Genomic DNA, 21529 nt, shown 5'->3' with positions numbered 1-21529 from the left:
TAGAGATGTTAATGGCTTTTACTGGAGTTTCTCCTCTCACCAGTAACTGTTGTCCTAAGTTTCATGGTCTTGGAAACTCAATCTGTGCTGCAGGTGGGTTTTTTTTTCAGATTATTGGAAGGATATTGATAAATAAGCAAAAGGAAAAAGAAGACCAGCTGCTAAGCACATCATGCCAGACCTTTGCTGCAGTCACTTAGCTGCTTTGCATATAATTCATCTTGCTTCCCATAAAACACAACCCTGCCTCTCAACCTCTGACTCCACATAGCTGGAGGGAAATGGTCTTCTCCAGCCCGAGAAACAGAGGTTCAGCTCTCACTAGAGGAAGCAGGGACAGAACTGGGGGAGATCACTACACCCAGGGAAGGACTGGACCTAATTAGACCCAGCAGATTTCCACCAGGCATTGCAGAGACAAAGATTTGCACTAGCTTTAAAGCATTTAAACACAGGTGATGATTAAATAAGTACAGAGGGATCAACACCGGCATGTCAAGAGCTTGGCCAGGTGGCTCCTTGCAAGGAGCTCAAATCACTTTTAGGGAGGCCCAACCACCCTCAGTGGTCTTTTGAAATTCAAAATTTTATGGCTAATCATTATCAGGTTTCCTTCATCTAATCAGGAGTTGTAACAAAAATATGTGCTGTGCCATAATAAGCAGCACGGTGACCTAGGGCTTTTGATGTGACGCAAAACCACGCATGTAATCTCAGGTCAGGGCAAGCGAGGAATTGCACCACAGCAGAAAACCGATCAAAAGCCTGCAAGCACCTCCTTAAGCTTAGAACGGAGCCGGTCATGACATGCAGCATCAGTTGCACTGGGAAAAGCACACTGTAAAATTTAAAGCGTTGCAAAAAGAGAAAACAGAAGGATTTTACCCACTCACTTTATCACATCGCTCTGAGCGGGTTTTGTGTGTTATAACTGCACGTTGTTCCCAGCCTTTGCGGAACACTAGCTCCCTTTCCCCAAACAAATTGCTTTAGCAAAGCAAATGCTGTCTTTAACGTTTAAGCTCATCCTAACTCAGACCTGCAGGCTCTTCGCTAGAGCAACCTCATGTCAGGGCACAGCAAGAGCTGGTGGCTATTGAAGGGCTGGTGGCTACTGAAGGGCTGGGACCCCCCCAGCAGGGCAGCATCCCACCACCCGCCGCTCCACCCCACGGTACCTGAGCAAGGCGCGGATGCTCCTCCAAGGCAGCTTGCAAAAGGAGCAAATGCCTGGGCCTGAGCTTAAATAGAGCCCCTGGGCCATGGGGAGGGTGGGACTGGCAGGCAGGGCTGCTCAGGGCAATCAGAGCCCATTAGCAGCATCTCCCCTCTCTGCAGGCATCACCAATGATTTTGCAGTGAAGGTGGGGAAGCAAAAAAAAAAGACCCTCCCTCGTCCCTGGGTGGGCTCGAACCACCAACCTTTCGGTTAACAGCCGAACGCGCTAACCGATTGCGCCACAGAGACACGCCAAAAAGCCTGAAAATAGCGAAAAATCATGCAAAGGTCAAATTTCACTCGTTTTTCCAAAACCAGACCAGCATTACCTGCTTTTAACACCCCAACAGCTGTAAAAAAAATAACAGAGAAGGAAGGAAGGAAAAATGAGCCTGGTGCAAAGCTCAGCTTAATTTCAGCAGTGCAAAGCGGGGGCCTAGGGGAGAAAGGATGGGGAGGAGGATGGGGAGGAGGAAGGTGGCCTGGTCAAAGGGACGGGGCCGGGGACACGTGCCCTTTGCTGTTGAAACCCTGCGGGGTTGGCTTCAGAGGTGGCCCTCAGCATGGGTAGTAACAGTGGGAACAAGGCTAATAATGAGCATTTTAAGTCTTGCCCTGAAATGCCCCCTCAGGACATCCAGCATCTTTTTTAGCCTGGACATTTGACGTTTGCGTTTTCACATTAGCAGTACCAGTATCACCAATGCTTGAGTTATTATTCGCAGAAGGATGGATAGGAGGAGAGCTGGAAAGATGCCCTGGGTGGAAAAAGAAAAGCAAATCCTCCTGCTTCCAACCAGCTCTGCCCAAATCCTTCGCGTGCAGCTCTTGGGAGCACCGTCAGGCTCTGATCCCTGCTGCTGATGGGCTTGGGGTTGCAAATTAAAAATCACCTGAAAAGAAAATCAAAAGCCTTGCGATGCTGAAGTAATGTGTTAACGGCGACGTTTGGGTTTGTCATCATTAACGGTAGTACCGGGGATGATTTCAGAAGCGAGTCCTGGAAATTGTGGCAATAGAAAAGTGTATCAATCCCCCCCAAAAAGGGCTCGTCCGCGATTTGAACCCAGGACTTCTCACACCCAAAGCGAGAATCCTACCCCTAGACCAACGAGCCAGGCAAAAGTAACCCTCCTCTTCCTCACCCACGTCCGCTGGCCTCCCTACAGCTCTGCACATCACCCCACTCCTTATTGCAGCCTCCCGCTGTGATGGGGAGCTCCGGCATCTCCTGGCCCCCATGGAGAGGGGGAAAAATCACGCTCCTCTTGCCTATTTTAGGCCAATTTTGCTGCCTCCACAAACCACATCTCCAACTTTTCACGTGGCCCAAAGGTGGACTGGCAGCCAGGAAGGGTTTGCTGCTGGGAGAAGGGACGAGGCTGCACATCTGCATCGCGTTTGTGGGATGCTCCTGTAGCCTCTTCCGGGAGCCACCCAAAATCTCCAGTCCCACCAGTGGCAGAGGCCAAAAAAAAACCCATTATCCAGCCGCAGCTCCCCACGTACAGCCCAGGAAACCCTCCAGCACCTCGCTTTTTCCGCACCGCCTGCTCCCCAGAAGAACATCTTCCTATCAGAGGTGGGAAAAATCCTGCCTTTTACCCAGAAACACTCTCATTTTCCCAAACTGTGGGGAAAAAGCCAACCCCAACACCCTGCCGAGGCCCCAGTGAGATTTGAACTCACGACCCCTGGTTTACAAGACCAGTGCTCTCACCCCTGAGCTATGGAGCCCTGAGAACCCCCTCTTTTTTTCCCCTTTTCACCCCAAAGCCCAGCACCACCGTTATTTGCATGAATGCGACAGTTGTACCTAAAAGTATTTAAGGGCAAATTCACCTGTTGTCATGATTCCTCGCCCCGTGTTTTCTGCAGAAAGGCTCTCTGCAGCGGCCGCTGTGACGTTTGGGTGAAGGAAAAGGAAATTTTGCAAAAAAACATCATAAGCTGCTGCTTCCATGACGCTGCCTTCATCCTCGGCTCCAGCACTAAAAGGTAGCCTGCCAATAAAGATCAAACGCGGGATTTATTTTCTCACAGCCCAACTGGTGGGGGATGGGTGATTCAACTGGTCCGGCTGGGGCGAAGTTGCAAGATCCCTGATTCAAAGGAAAGGGCGGGAATGTGGCCCCAAGGGAGGGTAGAATGGGAGGAGCAGTTTAATGTTAGACGGGCTTAAGCAGCTGACTCTGACTCTGGGACCTGGCTTAGGTCTGATTAGCAGAACCAGACACTGATGCTCCTCCAGAGCCAGCTGGGGAAATAGCTCCTCTCGGCCCCAGAGAGCCCCGATGGCTTTCCCTGATTTATTTGCAGGAGGGTTTGGGGTGGGATGGGGATGAGAATGGGAATGGGATGGGGATGGAGGTGGGGCTGGGGATGGGATGGAGAGTGAGATAAGAATGAGGATGGGGCTGGAGATTGGGATAAGAATGGGGATGGGGTGGGGATGGGAATGAGGATGGGGCTGGAGATTGGGATAGGAATGGGGATGGGGCTGGAGACTGGGATAAGAATGGGGCTGGAGATTGGGATAAGAATGGGGATGGGGTGGGGATGGGAATGGGCTGGAGATTGGGATAAGAATGGGGATGGGACAGAGGCGGAGATGGGGGTGGGATGGGGATGGGGACGGGATGGGGATGGGGACGGGATAGGGATGGGGACGGGATGGGGATGGGGACGGGATGGGGATGGGGACGGGATGAGGATGAGGATGAGGAAGGAGCCGGACAGCAGAGCAAGGCGCCAGCCGCGCCACCGGCAGGGTAGCGTGGCCGAGCGGTCTAAGGCGCTGGATTAAGGCTCCAGTCTCTTCGGGGGCGTGGGTTCGAATCCCACCGCTGCCAGGAACTTTTTTCCTCCTTTTTTCTCTCCATCTTCCCCTTTTCACCCCATCATTCCCCCTTCCCTTTTCCTCCTCCTCCCCACCTGCTTCCCCTCCCTCCTAGTCATCCCCATCATCCTCGCAGAAAAAAAACCAGCGCATTGGTCCAAAATTTGAGCTGTGGGTTTGGTTTGGTTTTTTTTTGTTTTTGCACCGGTCGAATCATTTTTTACCCACCAGGAACAGGGGAGGGGGAAAAAAAAAAAAAAAGAAAAAAAGGTGTTTCTGCCCGGTCTCGAACCGGGGACCTTTCGCGTGTTAGGCGAACGTGATAACCACTACACTACAGAAACCCACGCCGAGCCTCCCCCCCTATAACGCTCTCCGCGGTCTCCTGCACCCCAGCACCAACCGAGAGGCTCAAGGCGGGGTTTTGACCTGGTTTATCGACGTCTTTCCCCCCAGTTGGCTGTTTTGGGAGGGAAAAACACGCGCGTAAGCTCCTGTGCACACCCATGGCTTGTGCGCGGATGAGCGACACTCGGGTCTGTAAAACGAGGCCAGTAACATCACGCTCAGGGCGGGAAAAAGGGGGGGGGAATTAATTTTTGCTGCTCAGGATGAGAAATCAGCAGCTGGCGCAGCCAAAAAGAGCCGCAGGATTTGGCTGAGCTGGGCAACTCCCTGCTGCAGGGTGTAACGGAGGTTCAGCGGGTTCAAGGGGCAGAAAAAGGCTTGTTAACGGGATTGTTTGCATTATTTCTGGCCATAATTGTATTATTTCTGTGCAGTTCCCACCTTCCTGCAAGGCTGGTGGCGGCGGGGGTGTGCGCACAGCCATACACAGGCACCGGACTGCCCTTCATTATTTTTTCTGTGCTTTCGCTTGAGTAACTTAATATTCTTTATTATTCCCTATAGACTACTTGGGAAATAATTAACAGTATATCCCTTTGGGGAAGAAGAGAGGATTATAATGCAACTTGCAGTCCCTCTTGCTCATCCTTCTTGGGCAAAGCTGCTAAAATGAGCCAGAGTTTTGTGTGTTTCTCTGGGGGGGAAAAATACTTCTCACTTATTTCTCTCGCTTACCTCTTGTCCCGCCCTGGATTCACCCCCGCTCCCCAACGATTTTTATTCTAGTTACACACGGCAGGAGCTGCTTATTCCTGGTTGCTATTAATCATTTTTTTTTTCCATGGGGACGGAGCCAAGATCAGCACAGGAGAGGTAACAGCCCACGAGGGAAAGATCTGGAGCGTTTCTGCGTATCCACAGCTTTTCTGCAATGGGAAACGCCGAATTTACGCCGCTGCGCACAAACCGTGAGATTTATGCAAAAGCGGAGGCCCGGGGAGGCTGCCTGCAGCCATCGCCGCTTCTTTGCGTGGTTTGGGAGGGTGACGAGAGATGTGAGCGGGGAAGGGTTGATTTACAGGCTACAGGGAAACTCAGACGCCTGAGCCGCGCAACGGCGAAAGGGAACCTGGTTTTTCTTCTCCTCCCTGCCGCGGGTTTTCCCAGTGAGCTACCGAGAACGCTGCAGCTGGGATGGGACTTCAAAAAGCTGCGGAAGGAAGGGGAAAATAATTAATTAAAATGCTTAAAATCTTTATTTAAAAAAAAAAAAAATATATTACTTAAAAAAACACCAAACGGGAAAAAAAAAGGAGGGGGGAATAAAACTCGGGCTCGTCCGGGATTTGAACCCGGGACCTCTCGCACCCAAAGCGAGAATCATACCCCTAGACCAACGAGCCGCGCTGCGAAGCTGGTTCCCGGTGCGGGTGTCGGTGCTCGGAGCGGGTCCGCCCGGGTCCCGGTCCCGGTCCCCCCCGGCCGCCGCCCCCAGCTCCCCCCGCTCCCGGCGTGGAGGAAAACGATCGCGTTTCGGGGGAAGAAAAAAGCAAAGGAAAGGGCTGAGGCCCCAGCGAGATTTGAACTCGCGACCCCTGGTTTACAAGACCAGTGCTCTAACCCCTGAGCTATGGAGCCGGCTCCATAATCGCTCCCTCCGTGCTGGTCACCAGGGGGGAACCCCAAAACTGGCTGCATCGCCCCCAATCCCATCGCCCCCCAAATCTGTCCTAGGCACCAGCCTGGGCCAACTCCGCTAAACACAAGGACAAACAGCAGCAGCGAGGAGCATGGCACGACCAGAAACCACCCGTACACCCCACACCCCTAAACCACCAAAAACTGGGGTTCAGCCCCTACGCTGAACCACTACAACAGTCGGGGCTCAGCCCTTGGCAACTCCAGCATCATTTTTATATTTTTTTTGCAGGAGGTTTCGCCAAAATAGAGGCAGCGAGGAAAGCCCCGCGTCACTGCCGGCATAACCCAGGTGGTGACGTCCCTTTCTCCCCGCTAAGGCTGTCCAAAGGCAAAGGTTGGCTCGGGCTTTATCTTCAGCTTTTTATTGCAGCCCTGGCTTGAGGAATATGCAAATGTTGGGGCTGTGTTTAACATAAACAGATGTGGGGGGAAAAAAACCCCACCCCAATACATGTGCCTTCACCCCAATATATATGTGCCTTCACTTAAATGCTTTCTTTAGCCTGAAATACCGAGCAGCACAATCCTTCAAACCACAATTCGGATGTTCTCCAGCCCGTTGGGAATAATAAACGGGAGAAGATGAGCACAGGTAGCACCTTCACATTTTATTTCCCGCACGTGGGCTCGGAACAATCCGGGAGGTTTCAAATCCGCTCCGGTGATGCTTTTTGCTTCCTGGGGTTTGCAGAAACAGCATTTCTCACGTACAAACAAGACAAACACAAAGTCATGACATAAGAAATACCACATCTCCTGCTAATGCCTTTCTTAGTCTTGGGGTTTTTTGTTTCTTTATACGATTTCTACAGTGGCATAGCTTCAGCAATGGACGGAGCTTAGAAAATTCAGGCATTTTGCTCACCTGTTCACAGTTTGACCTTTATGAAAGTTGCTGCAGCTTTAAATAATGTGGATTTAAAGCCAAACTTATTAAAAAAAAAAAAATGTAGACTCTCAGGATAGGAAACAACCCACCAGCTGACAATGGAGACGTTCATGCCTAAATCAGTCACCCCCAGCTCTTTTTATGACTAACGGCATCGTAAATTCACCTGATCCTGCATTAATGCATCTCATAGGAGACGGACTGTGCTTCATCTCCAGTAGCTACGCCAGATTTCCGTTATTTGGGACAGAGCCGAGGGCTCAGCTGTGCTCAGAGAAAACCTTCAACGATGCATGGGAAGATACACCTGTAAACCTGGAAAAATAAGCACCTCTTCACCCAGTTAGCAACACAAAGACGTTTTCTTATGGATTCGTTCCACTTCTGGTCTGTTTGGGTTTTGATGTCACCCTTTGCACAGGTCTAAGGTGGCCTTCGATAGACCGCACATCTTCACAACCCAGGGCTACAAGCTGGTGGAGCAATTGAAGGCGTTCAGGGCAACCACCCGTCTGCACGCATGGGATCTGCGTGCCCTAGGAGGGGACTACAGCGTTTTCATTTTATTCTGCTGCCGCGGCATGGATTTACTGCAGAGAAGGGGTTTAAAAACCCTAAAACGTAGGAAATGCACTTGTTCAACCCACAGGTTCTCAGCATTGGAGTTGAACAGGGGTTTGGCCGTAGGTTTGAGCACGTATGAAGATCAGCTATGCATAGAAATGTCTTTCTCACCTTAGAGCTGGCCAGGAAATGTTGTTCATAATTAAAAAAAGTTTCCCCTCCCCCATATTTCCTAAAGAAGTTTAACACGTTTTCTAGAAAAGGTTAAAAAGCCAACCAACCGTACCCAAAACCAGAAACCATATTTTTTTCATCACTTCGGACAATAATACACTTATTATTTTTTGAAGGCTGCTTTGTTTTGGCAAAAGCAACAGCGAACGAAGCAAGCCGGGTGTTAAACGTTTGCTGTCTTGGCGAAGAGTGAGGATTTCCAGGAAAGGAAAACAGAAGACAAAGGTAAATGGGTGATTTTGCTGACAGCTGAGCAGGAAAGAGAGCCTGAGGAAATACAAGATTCAGCACCCGATGTCTACATTACTATGGGCAAAGCAGGACAGCCTTGAGGGGTTGAAAACAAGATCTTCTACATAGAGGGGACCTCAGGAGGAGTTACACAGGAGCACCAAAATTCAGAAACATGGGTCTTGCTCACATCCAGTAGGACAAACACACCTGAGCAACATTAACATGTGTTGCTTCACAAAAAAAAAAAAAAAAAAAAAAAAAAAGCACCTTTCAGCCTTTGCCGGAGTCGCAGCAATACCTCCCTCCTGCCCAGAGGAGCCACGGACAGAGATCTGAAGCACAGAGCACTTACACGAGCTGCTGGAGAGGGCAACCAAAAGCCCACAGCATCTCTTCAACCCCAGCTTGGCTCCAAGACAGGTCAGATCTTGGTGGCCACATGGTTTAGATCACCTAGGACACCATCTCAACATCACAAAAATAGCCTTTGGAGTACAATTATTATCCTAGATTGTAGGAGCACCAGCTGGAATAAGCAACCAGGCACCCACCCTTCATTGGGGACCTTTCTTCTCAGCAGGAGCAAGAGGGAAAAAGCCAGGAGCTCCAGCTGAGACTCTTATAACCCCTCACACAGCCCAGCATGAGGGTGTGAGCATCCTCACTGAGCATCCTGGCTCACTGAAATCCAGCCACTCTCCAGGAGCAGTTAATAAACCTAATTACCTCCTCCTAAGTCTTGGAGGAGCGAAGGCACGTGGGCAGGATTTCTACTTTTGGCACAGAGGTTGTGACTACAGTTTGCTGGGAGCAACAGCATAATAAAACAATGGAAAAATCCCCATTAAATTCACTTCAGGGGGAGCAAAACTTCCTAATTTGATTTCACTTGATCAAATAGAAAGGAGCTTTGCCTATTCTGGCTTTGGATGGATGTCCAAAGTGCTCTGCTTGGTGTCACTCCCTTCACCTTTCCCCCAGGACATTTGCCCACTACACACGTCATTTTTAAGTCATTGACACTTGTTGAAGGGGTGGAGGGTCCACTGCAAAACTTCCCACTAGCCCTAATATTGACCCTTACACCCACAGAAGAAAAGCAAAATACCCATCCATTATCACTTGGAGCCACAAACCGACTACCAGTGGTTTTCTTCTCACTGAAGAGGTGAGTTGGTTCAGAGATGGGTTTAAGATGGTGACCACAACTTTCTGGGGATTGCTGATGATTTCAATAGCTGTGCTCTGTTTTAAGCTGATCTGAAGACCCTCCTTGTGATATTTTTCCCTGACTGCCTGGTTGCCCATCTATCAGCTATCTGCCTGCCTGTGTACCAACGAACCAGGCTGCATGGTTGATTTGAGAGTCTCCTGTGCTCATCACTGCTGTCCACGCACCATCCAGTGAAGACCATGGAGACAGGTCCTCAGCGAAGCCCATGAGAAGTCTCAGGAGCAAAGTTTGATATAGGTAACAGTGGAACAGACCGAAAAGAGAGGGAACACCTTCTCCTGGAAGGCGACGTTGAAGGTGAAGATGTGCTGCATGTTGTCAGCGTTGTAGAAGGAGACTTCTTCCCCTTCGTAATCCAGGTACACCCTGACCTTATTGAGTTTCTGGCTGAGGCACAGCGGGGTGCGTTGAGGCGAGGTGACTGCCCAGTAGCGACCTCCGTTTTGCTGCACTGCCCAGATCCCTTCTTCGGGGGAAAACTGCGTCAGACCTTTCCTCCTGACGGACTCCTTGGCCACCCCGAAGGCCCAACCGTCCGAGGCCCCCACCTCCACTTCCCAGTAATGTCTTCCCGACTTGAAGCCCGTGGTAGCCAGCACCCGCGAGTTCGTGTCAAATCTCTTGGGGTTATCGGGCAGCTCCTGTTTCCTACAGCCCATCCTCACGCTCTTGAGGTCTGCGGAGAGGATGAGGAGGTGGTTTGCCGAATCAGGGTCCAGGGTCAGGTCCTCTGTTGATGACAGCAATGACAGTGATAGTAACTCAATAAGAATTTTAACAGTTGAAAGCCCAAGCTGGGGATGTTTTTATCAGTTGCTGAACCACATCCCAACCTCAATAACTGCTCCTCTTCAGCTCCCTGGACAGTCTGTGGTGAAGGAAAGCCAAGTTCACCAAGTTCAGACATTGGTTTGGCTTTGAGGCTCTTGAGATGCCTCCTCTCACCATTGACTCTGCAGGAAGCCTGGAGGCTTGGGGCTCATTTCAAAAGGAGTAATTTTTGATGTTAACAAATATGCTGCTTCTCTCTACCAGCACACAGGGACAAGCTACGTGTGTGAGAAACTTGGAGGTGGGTGAGGAAGGTCCCAGTTAAAGATCTGGGATAAGCATCTACCCCACCTTTTCACATCTTCACTAGGGTTAAGCCCCATCAACTGAGGGTGAAGAACACCACCACAAAGCAAATCATGGTACGTTAAGGACCAAGATCCGGTTCAAGATGTCCTAGAGGGAGACCTACAACCGTGTTGTAGTCTTTGGCTCTTTGATCAGCTCATGATCCTCCAGCAACGCCACCAGCCAGCACCCCTCAAACACTGACCGGGGGGACTCATTTGTCCTCCCACATTGACACCCCAAGTCCCTTCATGGGAGGGCAAAACTCATGCTGCTGCTGCTAAGAAATGGGGTAACAACAACATAGGGCCATTAGGAGCAAAGAACATGATAAAACCACATGCAAATTATTAGCATTATATACAGTAAAAATGGACCTTAGATCGAGACTTTTTTCCCACAGAAATTGATGTTTTTTTTCTTTTTGTTTCTGGCTCATCTGATGTACAACACACAAGATGGGGTACGCACACCCCTCAGATCACAAATTGCTGAGTACCTGTCCCCAAAGTACCCCATGATGACAAGTCCTCATGGACAGCCATGACCTAAGGGCATCTTTACACACTAGATCACATCTGGGCAGCCCAAAAGAAACATGCATGTAGATGAAGTTTGATACCAACATCTTTTCCCCTTCCAAAATCAGGCTCAAAGGAAACAGTGAGCATGTTAATGACCTCAAATTGTGGTTGTAGTCAGCAAAGTTGCCATGAATGAATGAGACCCTTTGGGGGAATCTAAGATGGGACCTTAGGAGCTGAAACGTGTTGGATGCAGCACCAGAGTTTATTTAGCTAAAGGTCTTTATGTTCTTTCAAAATCCATAGATTTGGGCCTGAAAATTGCATATGGAGTCCAAAAAGACCCATGATGGGATCGAAAGCTTCATGGTGTTCCACAGGGGTCGAAAAAATGATAGCAACCACAGGAACGGGTAGGTTCTTTTTTCCTTTAAAACTTAAGCACCAGGTTCCTCCCCAAAACTGGGAGTTTGGCTTTAAAATAACATCTCCTGCATTTTGCACTATTATATCAGACCAAAAGATAAGTGCTTTCAAAGTGTCCATTAGCAAAAGTTAGGGGAAATGGATCGGATGAGAAAATTTCCTTGATGCCCATCTTATCTTTAAAAGGTGTTTTCCTTCCCTCCTCTTGCATCTCCAGCTGCTGGAGTCATTAAGATTTGGGTTTGAGCTTCAACTCAGCTGCAGGGGCTGTGAATGATGATTTGGCTTGATTTAAAAAAAAATAATATAACTCCAGGAGCTCAGGTGTCATATAAAAAAATAAAAATAAGAGCATTCAAAGCTGTTGGAAAAGATGAACTAAAGCAGTCAGAGGAGTGGGATTCAATGGCTGCTACGAGGTGTTGGCCGGTCCCTTCTTCACCCCTTGATCCCCCAGCTCTCTGCAGCGTAAGCTGTGGCCCAATCTGCTTTCAGAGGGTTTGCTGGTATAATGCCCCAGTCAAGTTACACCTCTACACATGCACACACACCACCACGGACATGCAGTGAGGGTCGTTTTGCCATTTTGCTTTTAAACGGTGGTCATCACCCTTTCTGCTTTTGCTTTGCCATCCCCTCGGCGTTTTCCAGAGGTGTCTGGGGATGTTTGTGAGCAGCGTCTGGCCCCTCTAAGCTGGATGGTCCTTGGAAAGGATCCAACCTGTGGGTCGTCCTCCTTTGCCTTCCCCAAGAGGTCTGCAAGCCCCATGCTGAAGACCACCAGCTTAAAAGCAAGAAAAAGCCTTCTCTTCAAAAAGAGGGCTCTGCTTTGCTGGGGTGACTCTGGCTGCTCTGGGTATGGCTATGCAACCTTCACATCACGGGAGCTGGAGGCTGGGGGCAGATTTTAACAGCATCTGCCCGTGCCTTGCACCCACCGCAGTGCAAAGTCAGAGGGCTCAGGCTGGTGTCAGAACCACTGCAGAGCCCATCACCGTGGTTTCCCGGCTCACTGGCATTCCCCTGTCCTCACTGCTGCTGGTGAAGCAAAGCAGACGTTCGTCCAGCATTGAAAGAGCCAACCTGGGCTGGTTTTGCCGGTTGCAAATTCTTGACCTCTCACGTGAACTCGCTCCTTTGCCAACCCAGGAGAGCTGGTGAGCAAGTCTTCTCTGGCATGGCATGATCTGAGAGCAACCGCCTGCCTACAGCCACGATTTCAACAGCTTTCCACAGAATTTAAGTCATCTGACTTTGCACTGGAGCAGATTATGGAGCGCTCACACCCTCCATCCCAAACCCTGGTGGAAACAGGAGCCCGACCATGGGCCACAGAGCAAATCTGGCAGACTTAAAGCAGATTGTGACTTGAAAGGGTATGAATCCATTTTTGGGTTCAAATATCTGTTCTTTCCGTTCCGCACTGTAGTTTTGTTAAGTGTAAACAGGCAGAAAGGACCTAGCTTAGCTGTCAGATCCCCGGCGTCAGCTAGAAAAATCGTCTTTTGACTCTCGAACTGAGCAGGCTGGATCTGGAAATCATCGAGAGAGAAGAAATTAAAAAAAAAAAAAAGAAATCTAGAGTGCCTTTTTTCTTTTTTTTCCCCCTCTCTTTGGCTTTGCAAAGCCACCTTTGCAAATTACAACCACAATTTAAAGTCTTTGCTCCAGGGCACTACGTCTTAAATATTTTCCTTTTACCTTTTTCACCTCTTCCCAGTTCATCTTGCAGGTTTTCTGAAAAGAAGAGACAGGCAAGTAAATGGCAACACCGAGAGCACCAGAGGGAACCACAAAAATCTCCTTTATGGGGACATTTACGACCACACCACATTGCCAAAGTGCCGCCTTTGCCAACATGGGACTCGACAGGCAGCAAGAGCTGAGGACGGAGCAATGCCAGCTCCCACCGGCTTGTGCAATGGGGACAAGCAACAGGGGAAACTGCTCATTTTTTTTTCAATTTTTAGCAAAAAAAGCTTTAAAAAAAAAAAAAAAAGCTTCTCAACATCAAGAGAATGCAGGATTTATTTAAGCCTTATTTATCGTGCCCTGCCATATTTTGTTCTCCTCGTTGTATTATGGGTTTCAAGCTTTTCGTACAATACTTTAAGCCTATTATTGCTCCAGGGCATAGTTTGCATTTAGGGATTTTCTCTTCCCGATCTGCTTTCTGGTGCTTGCTTCCTTTCCATATCCCTCAGCACCATCTCATGGCTTTGCTGCATTACTGCAAGGGGTTGGTTTTTAAATGCAAAGCTTGGCTCTCCCGGCCTCAAACTATTCGGGATGTGAAAATTGCAGGCTTTATTGCACTAAAATCGATGTGCCAGATTCAGGGGTTTCCCTCTTTAAAAAAAATCCTGCATCTCCTTCACTGGCAGCCTGACAGAGCGAGTCTCCTCCTGTTCACGCACATCTCCAGAAATCCTTTCCAACATAATTTGTTCTCCTATTTCGGTACTGCTGGCCAGGCATGTGCTAAGGGACTGCAAGACATCCGCAGCATCCCCAGCACTCCTCATCCCTTTTCCCCGACACCTGCTAAAGGCCAGGCCTATTTTAAACCTCCCGGTTTCGTTTCCACGTACCTCTGAATTTCTTTAAGACTTTCTCAAGGACGACGGTCTTGAGGGAGAAATTGCAGATGTGCATTTTCATATCCGTGCATACCGGCACGGGCTTCTGGCACTTCACATCATCACTTCTGCAAAGGAAAAAGTAAAAAACAATAAGAAAATCATTGCTATCCCCCCCCCCCCTTTTTTTTTTTCATTTGCAGTTGGCAGTGTGCAATGCTCCCACCCCATCCCGCTGTTGGAAAGGGTGTCTGTGCTGGGTTGCCCTCACTCAGCTGCTCCTGTTGCAGCTTAAATTTCATTTTCAGGGCTTAAGTGGTGCCTAAACCGTTGCCCTGAGTGAATTGTGTATCAGGCAAATAAGATGACTCGGGGTTTCTGGTCTCACTTGACCTTTGAAGAAACTGCCTAGTAGGAAAGGACTTTGTGATAATGCTAAGTTTTCCAAGAAGCTGGAAGAGACCCAGGGCTTGCACCGAGTAGGAGGCAAGCTCTGTCTACCCCGGTGCCTCCCTGGGCATCTGGACTGCAAACACTGACCTTTAAACAGTGCTGGTGGGAGAAAAAAACATGCAAGAAGGGGAGAAGCAGCGCTCCATACCTGCTTATGATGTTCATCACATCCTAGAAAGGAAAAAGAGAGACTGAGTGAAATCCCTGTGCAACGTGTGCTACATCTCCCCTGGCTCAGACAGCATGAGAGCAATTCCCCTTCATCCAACCCAACCTGGGCAGCCATCCCTTATGGCTGCAACACTCAGGCATGGATCCATGCCCCAAGTGTTTGCTTTCAGCTTTGGAAAGCCACAGTCCCACCAAATCCCACCCAAATGTCTGCAGCAGCTAAAGACCCAGCTGCTTCTGGGGGGAACCAAGCCTCCCAAATGCTCCTGTGTGCAATACTCCAGGTTTATGCCGACAGAGTCATGATGTGGTTTAGGCTGGAAGGTGCCTTTGGAGGTCTCTCATCCAATCCACTGCTCAAAGCATGCCAGCTTGCCCAGGGCCTTGCCTGGGTGAGTTAGGAGTATCTTCTAGGGTGGTGGTAACAAAAACCTCTGTTTCCTATTCCATTATTTGACCGCTGTTGTTATGAACACAGATGTAGGCATCTGGCAGCCTTTGAGATGCTCTAAAGATCTCTCTACTGGTCTCCCACTTCTGAGAAGGTCCTATCAACCTGTCCCATGTGAAGTCTTGAGATATAGAAAGACACCTGCAAGTATCCACCTGCCTAAGAGCCAAAGGGGCATCATCTACCGTAACTTGGCCACCTAGAAAGCTGGCATTAAACTTGCGCATCTATGTCTCCATGATATCTGGACTTCCATGGTCTGGTCACCACCAAGAAGAGTTTAGGGTGCCTCCAACAGGTGATTCATCCCACCCTGGGATGCATGTCCTGACAGTGGAAATTATTTGCCCTCAGGAAGGGTAAATTATGGAGGTAAATTATAGGTTAAAATACTCTCAATAACTAGTTGCTACGTGGTGAAAATTCACAGAGATGAAGCCCATGCTTAGTCCAGTCCGTGCCACCATTAGCCCTTTCTGATGCCTTTAAAATAATGTAAAGAAGAGCGTAAACTGTGGCGAGTACATCGGATGTGATCCAAAGGCGACACAAAGCCATACCCATCTCCCACGGAACGGAAAAGGACTCTGGAGCTGACTAAGGGTTTCCAACGTGGCCTTTTAAAAAAATATCCCCTATTGTTGCAGGATCATTTTTGCGCGCATTGACGAGGGCTGAGCAAAGACCACGTGAAATGAGTTTTCACCCATAGCCAAGTACTGAAACCATCCGCAAATATTTACAGTGCTTTCACTGCTGCCTGGGAGGGAATTTAACTCTGTAGATCTGTGTGCGCCAGCAGCTCAATCTACTTAGTTTAATCAAAACACCCTCAATTAAAAGAAGGTCACCCATCTGCCATTCAGTGGGGGACAAGACTGCTTGATTTTGGGATGGGCAGCTCGGGCTTGTTTTTCAAACCTCGCTTCATCTGCGAAGGAGATTTGGGTAACAGGGAGGGCTGGATTGGCTCCAGTTTCTTTCTTTGCAATGCAATCAATACCTGGACTCCATCTGCTCTCTCCCTCATACTTTCCAGCTTGGTTAATAGCTCGTTTTGACTTGAAAACCCAGCTCTGCTTTCAGGTCCCGGCCAAGCTTCTGCAGCCAGGACTCCGCTGAGAAAATTGGCAAGGAGCCGTGTCCTGCTGAGCTCAGCTCCACGTGCCTCTATGCTCAACGCCATCCCCAGCCCTCACCAACGCCTGCAAGCTGGAGGAGTGGACATCTGTGACTTCGCATGCTCCAAACCTTCAGCGTTGCAAACCCATCAAGACCTGGATTTGCAAAAGGAGTTGCTTGATTTAAGGATCTATCCAGTACCGCTGTGGTGGCTCTTCAAGCCAAGTCTAGTTCAGCTTTGAACACCTTGAAACAGGAATTTATGTGTGCTAGAAGGGTCCAGACAAATTCATGGAAGAAAAATTTATCAGAAAAATTTATCAGAATTTATTTATTTATTATAAATAATATTTTTTTATTATTAAATATGAAGAGCACACGTCTGTGTCAGGGTGTTCCTGAGCCAGAGAGAGTTGCTGTGTGTTATTGCTGGCGTAGCAGAGCTCAGGGCACTCAGACACTGCCGAGCGCCATCTGCTCATTAAAGGCGGGGGGAAAAAAAAGGACATTTATCCTCAAAATACCTCTACAGGATCCAGAAACACATTAAAAAAGGACGAAGAAGGGTCATGACTCAGACCTGAAGGTTCATTTCGTATAGCAAACATCTCACCTTGAGGAACTCAAGCATGGGCTGCTGTATTTTCTCCTCCAGCTCCGTGATGAGCTTGTTGAGGAGCGTGATCTCCTTGGAGAGATTGGTGATGTTCTCATTCTGCCTCTTGGCAATGTTCTTCTCCATCTTCTCTAGCTGTCCCAAGAGGATATGCTCCTGGTCATGCAGGAACTGCCGCAGCTTCTCAAACTCCAAGAGCAGCTTCTGCCGCTCATTCTCGATGGTTTTCTGGGAATGAAACGCAGTAAAAAGGGTTTTAAGCTGGTGCAATGATTTTGGGGTGGAGAGGGGCCACCTGGTGAGTTTGGAGCACCTGCCCGTGTCATTGCTGCTGCTTGCTGGCTTGCTTGTGAGTCTGGGTGCCTTCAGTTGGGGAGGGGTGAGGGGACATTGCGCGTGGCATGCCTGGACAAAGGCCTTGAAAAGGGGTGGGGATGGGAGAGCAAAGGCCATGGGCAGTTATTCCACCAACAGCCGTTATCTTTATTTTCCTCCACAGGTCCCAACCCGGACCCGTGTCCCCACCACCCCAGAACACTGCATTGCGGGCACGCACCAAGAGCTCCTGGGTTTTCTTATCATCGTTCACTTTAAACTCCAGTAGCTCTTGCCTCTCCTTTTTCAGGAAATCCAAGCGTCCCTGGATTTTCTCCTAGGAACAAAGAAAGAAGATATTACTGGATTTTCTTTCGTTCTTTCGCTGCTTTATTCTGCCTGTGCATGGTTTGTTCTTGCAGCCGTGCAAAGACAAGCAGGATTGCAAGAAAAATTCCGGGGCACTCTCACCGGGTGAACATGCTGGCTCAGCTCTGCCCACGCTCACCCAGACACCCACGTTTGCAGCCCCCAAGGACCGCCACAAGCTTGCATGCATGCAGCGAGCACAAAGAAAGGAGACAGAGGATGCCAGGGGAGCGTACATGCGCTGTTTTCATCGGTTGCTGCTACCACCTCCTCCGCCTTTGCTCTTGGCACAAACAAAACTCAGCCTGGCTTCTATCAACTTATATTCATCTTTGGATGCTTGCCCAGACCTAAAATAGATGTGGGTGTTTGCTCCGTCACCTGTTACCCTACCGATAAGGTAGGTGCCCGCAGGTAGTGTTTGCAGCGTGATGTTCGTTTGGCTCAAACCCAGGGCTTTTGCAGGAGCTTGCACGGGAGAAACTGTGTCTTACAGCCTCCTGGCTGCCCTGTGTTTAATCCCACGCTGCAGAGATGACATGAATTCACGAGAGGGTTTTGTATATCCGGAGGAGGTTTTCCAGGTCTTTGGAAAGTTAGAAAGCAGCAACCAGCTCCTTGCAAGGTGGCTGAGCCCAAGGCTGAGCATGGGAAAGCCAGGCGACCACGCGGGGCCTTGAGCACAAACCTATGGCACAACGCATGTTGCCAGGAGGCAGAAAGACCTGGGGGGTCTCAGGGCGGACAGACAGACAGACAGGTACCTTGTACTCCTCGGATGCCTCATCAATGGGTACCACGGCATGCGGTCGGTGCTCCCGGGACCTGTCGCACACCACGCAGATGGTTCTCCGGTCATCCTTGCAGTAGAGTTTCAGGGCTTCCCTGTGCTTCGCGCAGAGCCCATCCTCCTCGGCACCCTTGGCCCCGCGGAGGGTGAACTGGCTGATGATCTCGGACATGTTCGCCAGCTGCCGGTTGGGTCTGAAGCTCTTCTGTTGGAAGACCTCTCGGCACTGCGGGCAGGGGAAGTCCATCTCTAGGTCCTTCCAACTCTTGATGATGCACGCCCGGCAGAAGTTGTGCCCGCACTCAATGGACACAGGGTCTTTGAAGAACTCCAGGCAGACGGAGCAAGTGGCTTCATCCTGGAGATTGCCAGGCAGAAACACCGCCGCCATGGCCTCTCTCCTGCGGGTGAGGACTGATTTCACCGGGGCTGAACGCGGAACATGAATGCTTGGCATCCAGCCCCAAGTGGGCGTTCCTCTTCCGGGAACGAACCCGCTGCCCGAGGTCACTTCTGCAGTGTCTGGTTTCTTTAAACTGGTAACAAAGACCTCAGCATTAGGGCACAACACATAGGTGGAAGAAAAAGAAAGCAGGAAGGTTCCTGCCCTTTGCTCCCCCACAAATCCTGGGTTCCCTGTCTTTTTTTATTTTTGCAGGAGGGAGGTGGGAAAAGGGAAATCATTTGCGATCTGGGTCTCATTGCTTTTGGCTGACCTGGTGCTAAATGCAAGATCTGAGTCCTCAGGCTTGTGTTTAACAGCTGCTCTAGGCTACGATCCAGGTAACCATCTGAGCTCCTGTTAAAGACCCATTTCACCCTGGAAGCTTCAGCTGGGGACTCAGATGACTTGGTCGAGCTCCAGGGTTCAAGAGGGGCCATAAAAAGTAACGGGAGAAAGGGAATACACAAGGATGCAAAGCCCATATCAAGATCTGGGGGTGAGTTTCCCAAATCCATAAAGATTAACCTCTGGATTGGGGTCCTGCATCTCAAAACCACTGTTTGCCTTCCAAGAACATTTTGTGCAGCTTTGGAGGTCTTGCATTAAATAGGAATGATAATTAATATATGAGGACTTTCCTTGGCTGGGGTTTGTCTGGAATATGATTGTCTCCACCTGGGCAGCTCACCAAAGCTCTTGTTATGGACAACAGAGATAAAAGTGAGTGACAGTCATCTAGTTACTGGGGGGAATCACATTACCATCAATAGAGAAATGTAGGCACTTCTGGAGAGTGATTCATCTTCTCCTAATGAGGACTTGAAAACAGATCGAGTGATCCTATCCATAAATGCCCAGTTGATCTGACATCTCCAAGTTGAGTTTTTTTCCCTTGGAGACATCTGGAGCTAAGAGGAGACAAATCCCAACCCCAGAGGTTGTACTGGAGGAGTTATATGAGCAAAAGAGTCTTGGTACCCTGATACCAGGGGTCTGCAAAGGGTTTCTGATTTGTAGCAGGGGTTGTGTTCATCCTGATACCTTTGTAGCTGGGGAAGAGACTGAGGAGGGGTATCCATCCTCCACTTGAGCCTCTCTTGTAACTTTAAAACTTCTCTGGCATTTGCATTTTCTAGCATCTGCTAAACAGGAGCATCAGACTTCTGGATCAGCAGAAAATGCATGCCTGACTTGCTCATTTGGGACTAGAAATGAGCTTTTTCAGGTCAGTTTAAACACAGTTCTGGGCTTGGAAAGGAATCCCTCATCTTCTCACAGGAAAATAAAATCTGAATACCAGTGCTTGCTGTGACCCACGTTAGTTTGTGAACAGAAATAACACAGAACAAATGACTCAGGCAAATAGCAGAATATATATATATTTTTTTATATGTATATATTCACACAGACTCATATATAGGTGCATATATATGTACACACATATATCCCTATATATGCAATATATATCCATTTATATGTACACAGTTCCCTACAGAAAAGGAATTTTTCTGCAGACCACCACTTCCACCTCTGTGCATATTTATCTACCTCCCCCTGCTCATATACATTGAGATATATATATATGTGTATATACATACACACCCCATGCCCTATGGAAGGGGAATTGTTTTCTCTTCCACTTTCCATTTCTCTTGACCTGTAAATAAACACAAACTATGTCTTTTTCCTATGTCGTGCATACATTTTTCATCACATCTCTGCAGAAAGGAAGAAGTGGTGGCCTATGAGCTGGAGAGAAATCCACACGCTGTCCGGAGATGCATAAATAGCGAAGAAAAAAAGTGTGAGACACCTCAACAGAAACAACGGGCAGCCCAGTGGGAAAAGCAGGAGAACAAGGTGGGTAGAGGGAAAAAAATACAGATGACCTCTGGACAGACGGACAAGCACATCCCACTGCCCTCCCTATGCCCCCAGCTGACCCCGCATACCTCGGAGCAGAGGTGTAGGAAAGGGGCATCCTCCCAAATCGCCCGACCTTTTGCATCGGGAGAGTGCTAGTGGGGGCCAGGTGGGGGCCGAGCCTGGTGGCCGAGGGGTCGAAGCAGGAGGCAGCCCGTGGCAGTCGCTCCACCATGCTCTGACGAAGGAGACCAGCTCGAAGCCTGGATGCCTCTGACATTTCAGCGCCGCTCAAGCTCCTGCTCCTTCCCAGCCCTCGGTTGCCCCATTTGTCCCCTCTGTCACCCCCCCGCCCCATCTCACTTACCAGTCCTTCCCCTCCCCCATTGCATCTATCCTGGGCACCCACCGATCTCTCCTTCCCTCCTCCTCCTCCTCCCGAGCCGCTCTGGCTCTGCTCTCCTTCTCTGTGCCAAAGCTCTTTTCCCTGCCCAGAGCCAGGATCGCATTTCCAGCACCTCCCTCCACCTGTCTCCCAGCCCAGACCTTCTCCACAGGATCTCTGCAGCCCTTTAACCCTCTCCAATGCCCCATCTTTCCCTCCAGAAGAGCAGGGGCTCAGAAAGGAGTGAAGCTTTTCATCCCTCCTCCAAAACCATCAACGAACGATTCATCTCCCAGCTCATATTTGGGGCAGCACCATGCAAAGAAGGGCAGAAACATCTCCTGCAGGAGGTGTCCCACCTACCATAGGTGGCTTCTTTAGGTGAGGAGAGGTTGGGACATCCAAAACAGGGAGGAGGGGGGAAAAAAATTCAACCCCAATAACATGGTCTCCTGCAGGACTGGCTTTAGGTACCAAACCATCCTGGGGTTGATCGTCCTTTGACGTTTTGTCCTACGTTAGGTGAGCCCAAGCACGTTCAGGCTCTTGTGCCTGTGTTTCCAGGTAGAACACATGCAAGCAGTCACTGTCCTGGAGCTCCCCCTGCTTACCCCGATACCGGACCCAGCTACAAGGCTG

General features: G+C 49.4%; 1 protein-coding gene and 6 non-coding genes across 7 annotated transcripts; 1 reads left to right on the top strand and 6 right to left on the bottom strand.

Annotated features, from left to right (window-relative positions):
• Nucleotides 1-1394: 1394 nt before the first annotated feature.
• On the bottom strand, nt 1395-1468 carry TRNAN-GUU (transfer RNA asparagine (anticodon GUU)). The gene has a single exon. It is a non-coding gene; the product is annotated as a tRNA-Asn (tRNA).
• A 1415-nt stretch (nt 1469-2883) lies between these two features.
• TRNAT-UGU (transfer RNA threonine (anticodon UGU)) lies at nt 2884-2956 on the bottom strand. The gene has a single exon. It is a non-coding gene; the product is annotated as a tRNA-Thr (tRNA).
• Nucleotides 2957-3989: 1033 nt separating this feature from the next.
• Nucleotides 3990-4071, top strand: TRNAL-AAG (transfer RNA leucine (anticodon AAG)). Its single transcript has one exon. It is a non-coding gene; the product is annotated as a tRNA-Leu (tRNA).
• Nucleotides 4072-4329: 258 nt separating this feature from the next.
• On the bottom strand, nt 4330-4402 carry TRNAV-AAC (transfer RNA valine (anticodon AAC)). Its single transcript has one exon. It is a non-coding gene; the product is annotated as a tRNA-Val (tRNA).
• A 1335-nt stretch (nt 4403-5737) lies between these two features.
• Nucleotides 5738-5809, bottom strand: TRNAP-UGG (transfer RNA proline (anticodon UGG)). The gene has a single exon. It is a non-coding gene; the product is annotated as a tRNA-Pro (tRNA).
• Nucleotides 5810-5971: 162 nt separating this feature from the next.
• Nucleotides 5972-6044, bottom strand: TRNAT-UGU (transfer RNA threonine (anticodon UGU)). Its single transcript has one exon. It is a non-coding gene; the product is annotated as a tRNA-Thr (tRNA).
• A 662-nt stretch (nt 6045-6706) lies between these two features.
• Nucleotides 6707-20642, bottom strand: LOC104011841 (E3 ubiquitin-protein ligase TRIM7). Its single transcript, XM_009464143.2, has 8 exons — nt 20595-20642; nt 18172-18598; nt 17280-17375; nt 16721-16951; nt 14512-14534; nt 13923-14038; nt 13033-13068; nt 6707-9992 (listed from the first exon to the last, which is right to left on the bottom strand). Exons 1-8 carry the CDS (start codon nt 20621-20623, stop codon nt 9478-9480), a joined length of 1473 nt encoding a protein of 490 aa, XP_009462418.2. The 5' UTR covers nt 20624-20642; the 3' UTR covers nt 6707-9477.
• Nucleotides 20643-21529: the final 887 nt, after the last annotated feature.

The sequence above is a fragment of the Nipponia nippon genome, unplaced genomic scaffold (assembly GCF_047370975.1).
Source record: "Nipponia nippon isolate SJK-2023a ecotype South Korea unplaced genomic scaffold, ASM4737097v1 scaffold_47, whole genome shotgun sequence".
Classification (NCBI taxonomy): domain Eukaryota; kingdom Metazoa; phylum Chordata; class Aves; order Pelecaniformes; family Threskiornithidae; genus Nipponia; species Nipponia nippon.
The sequence above is the reverse complement of the archived record's forward strand: the minus strand, read 5'-3'. Positions and strand labels throughout refer to the sequence as shown.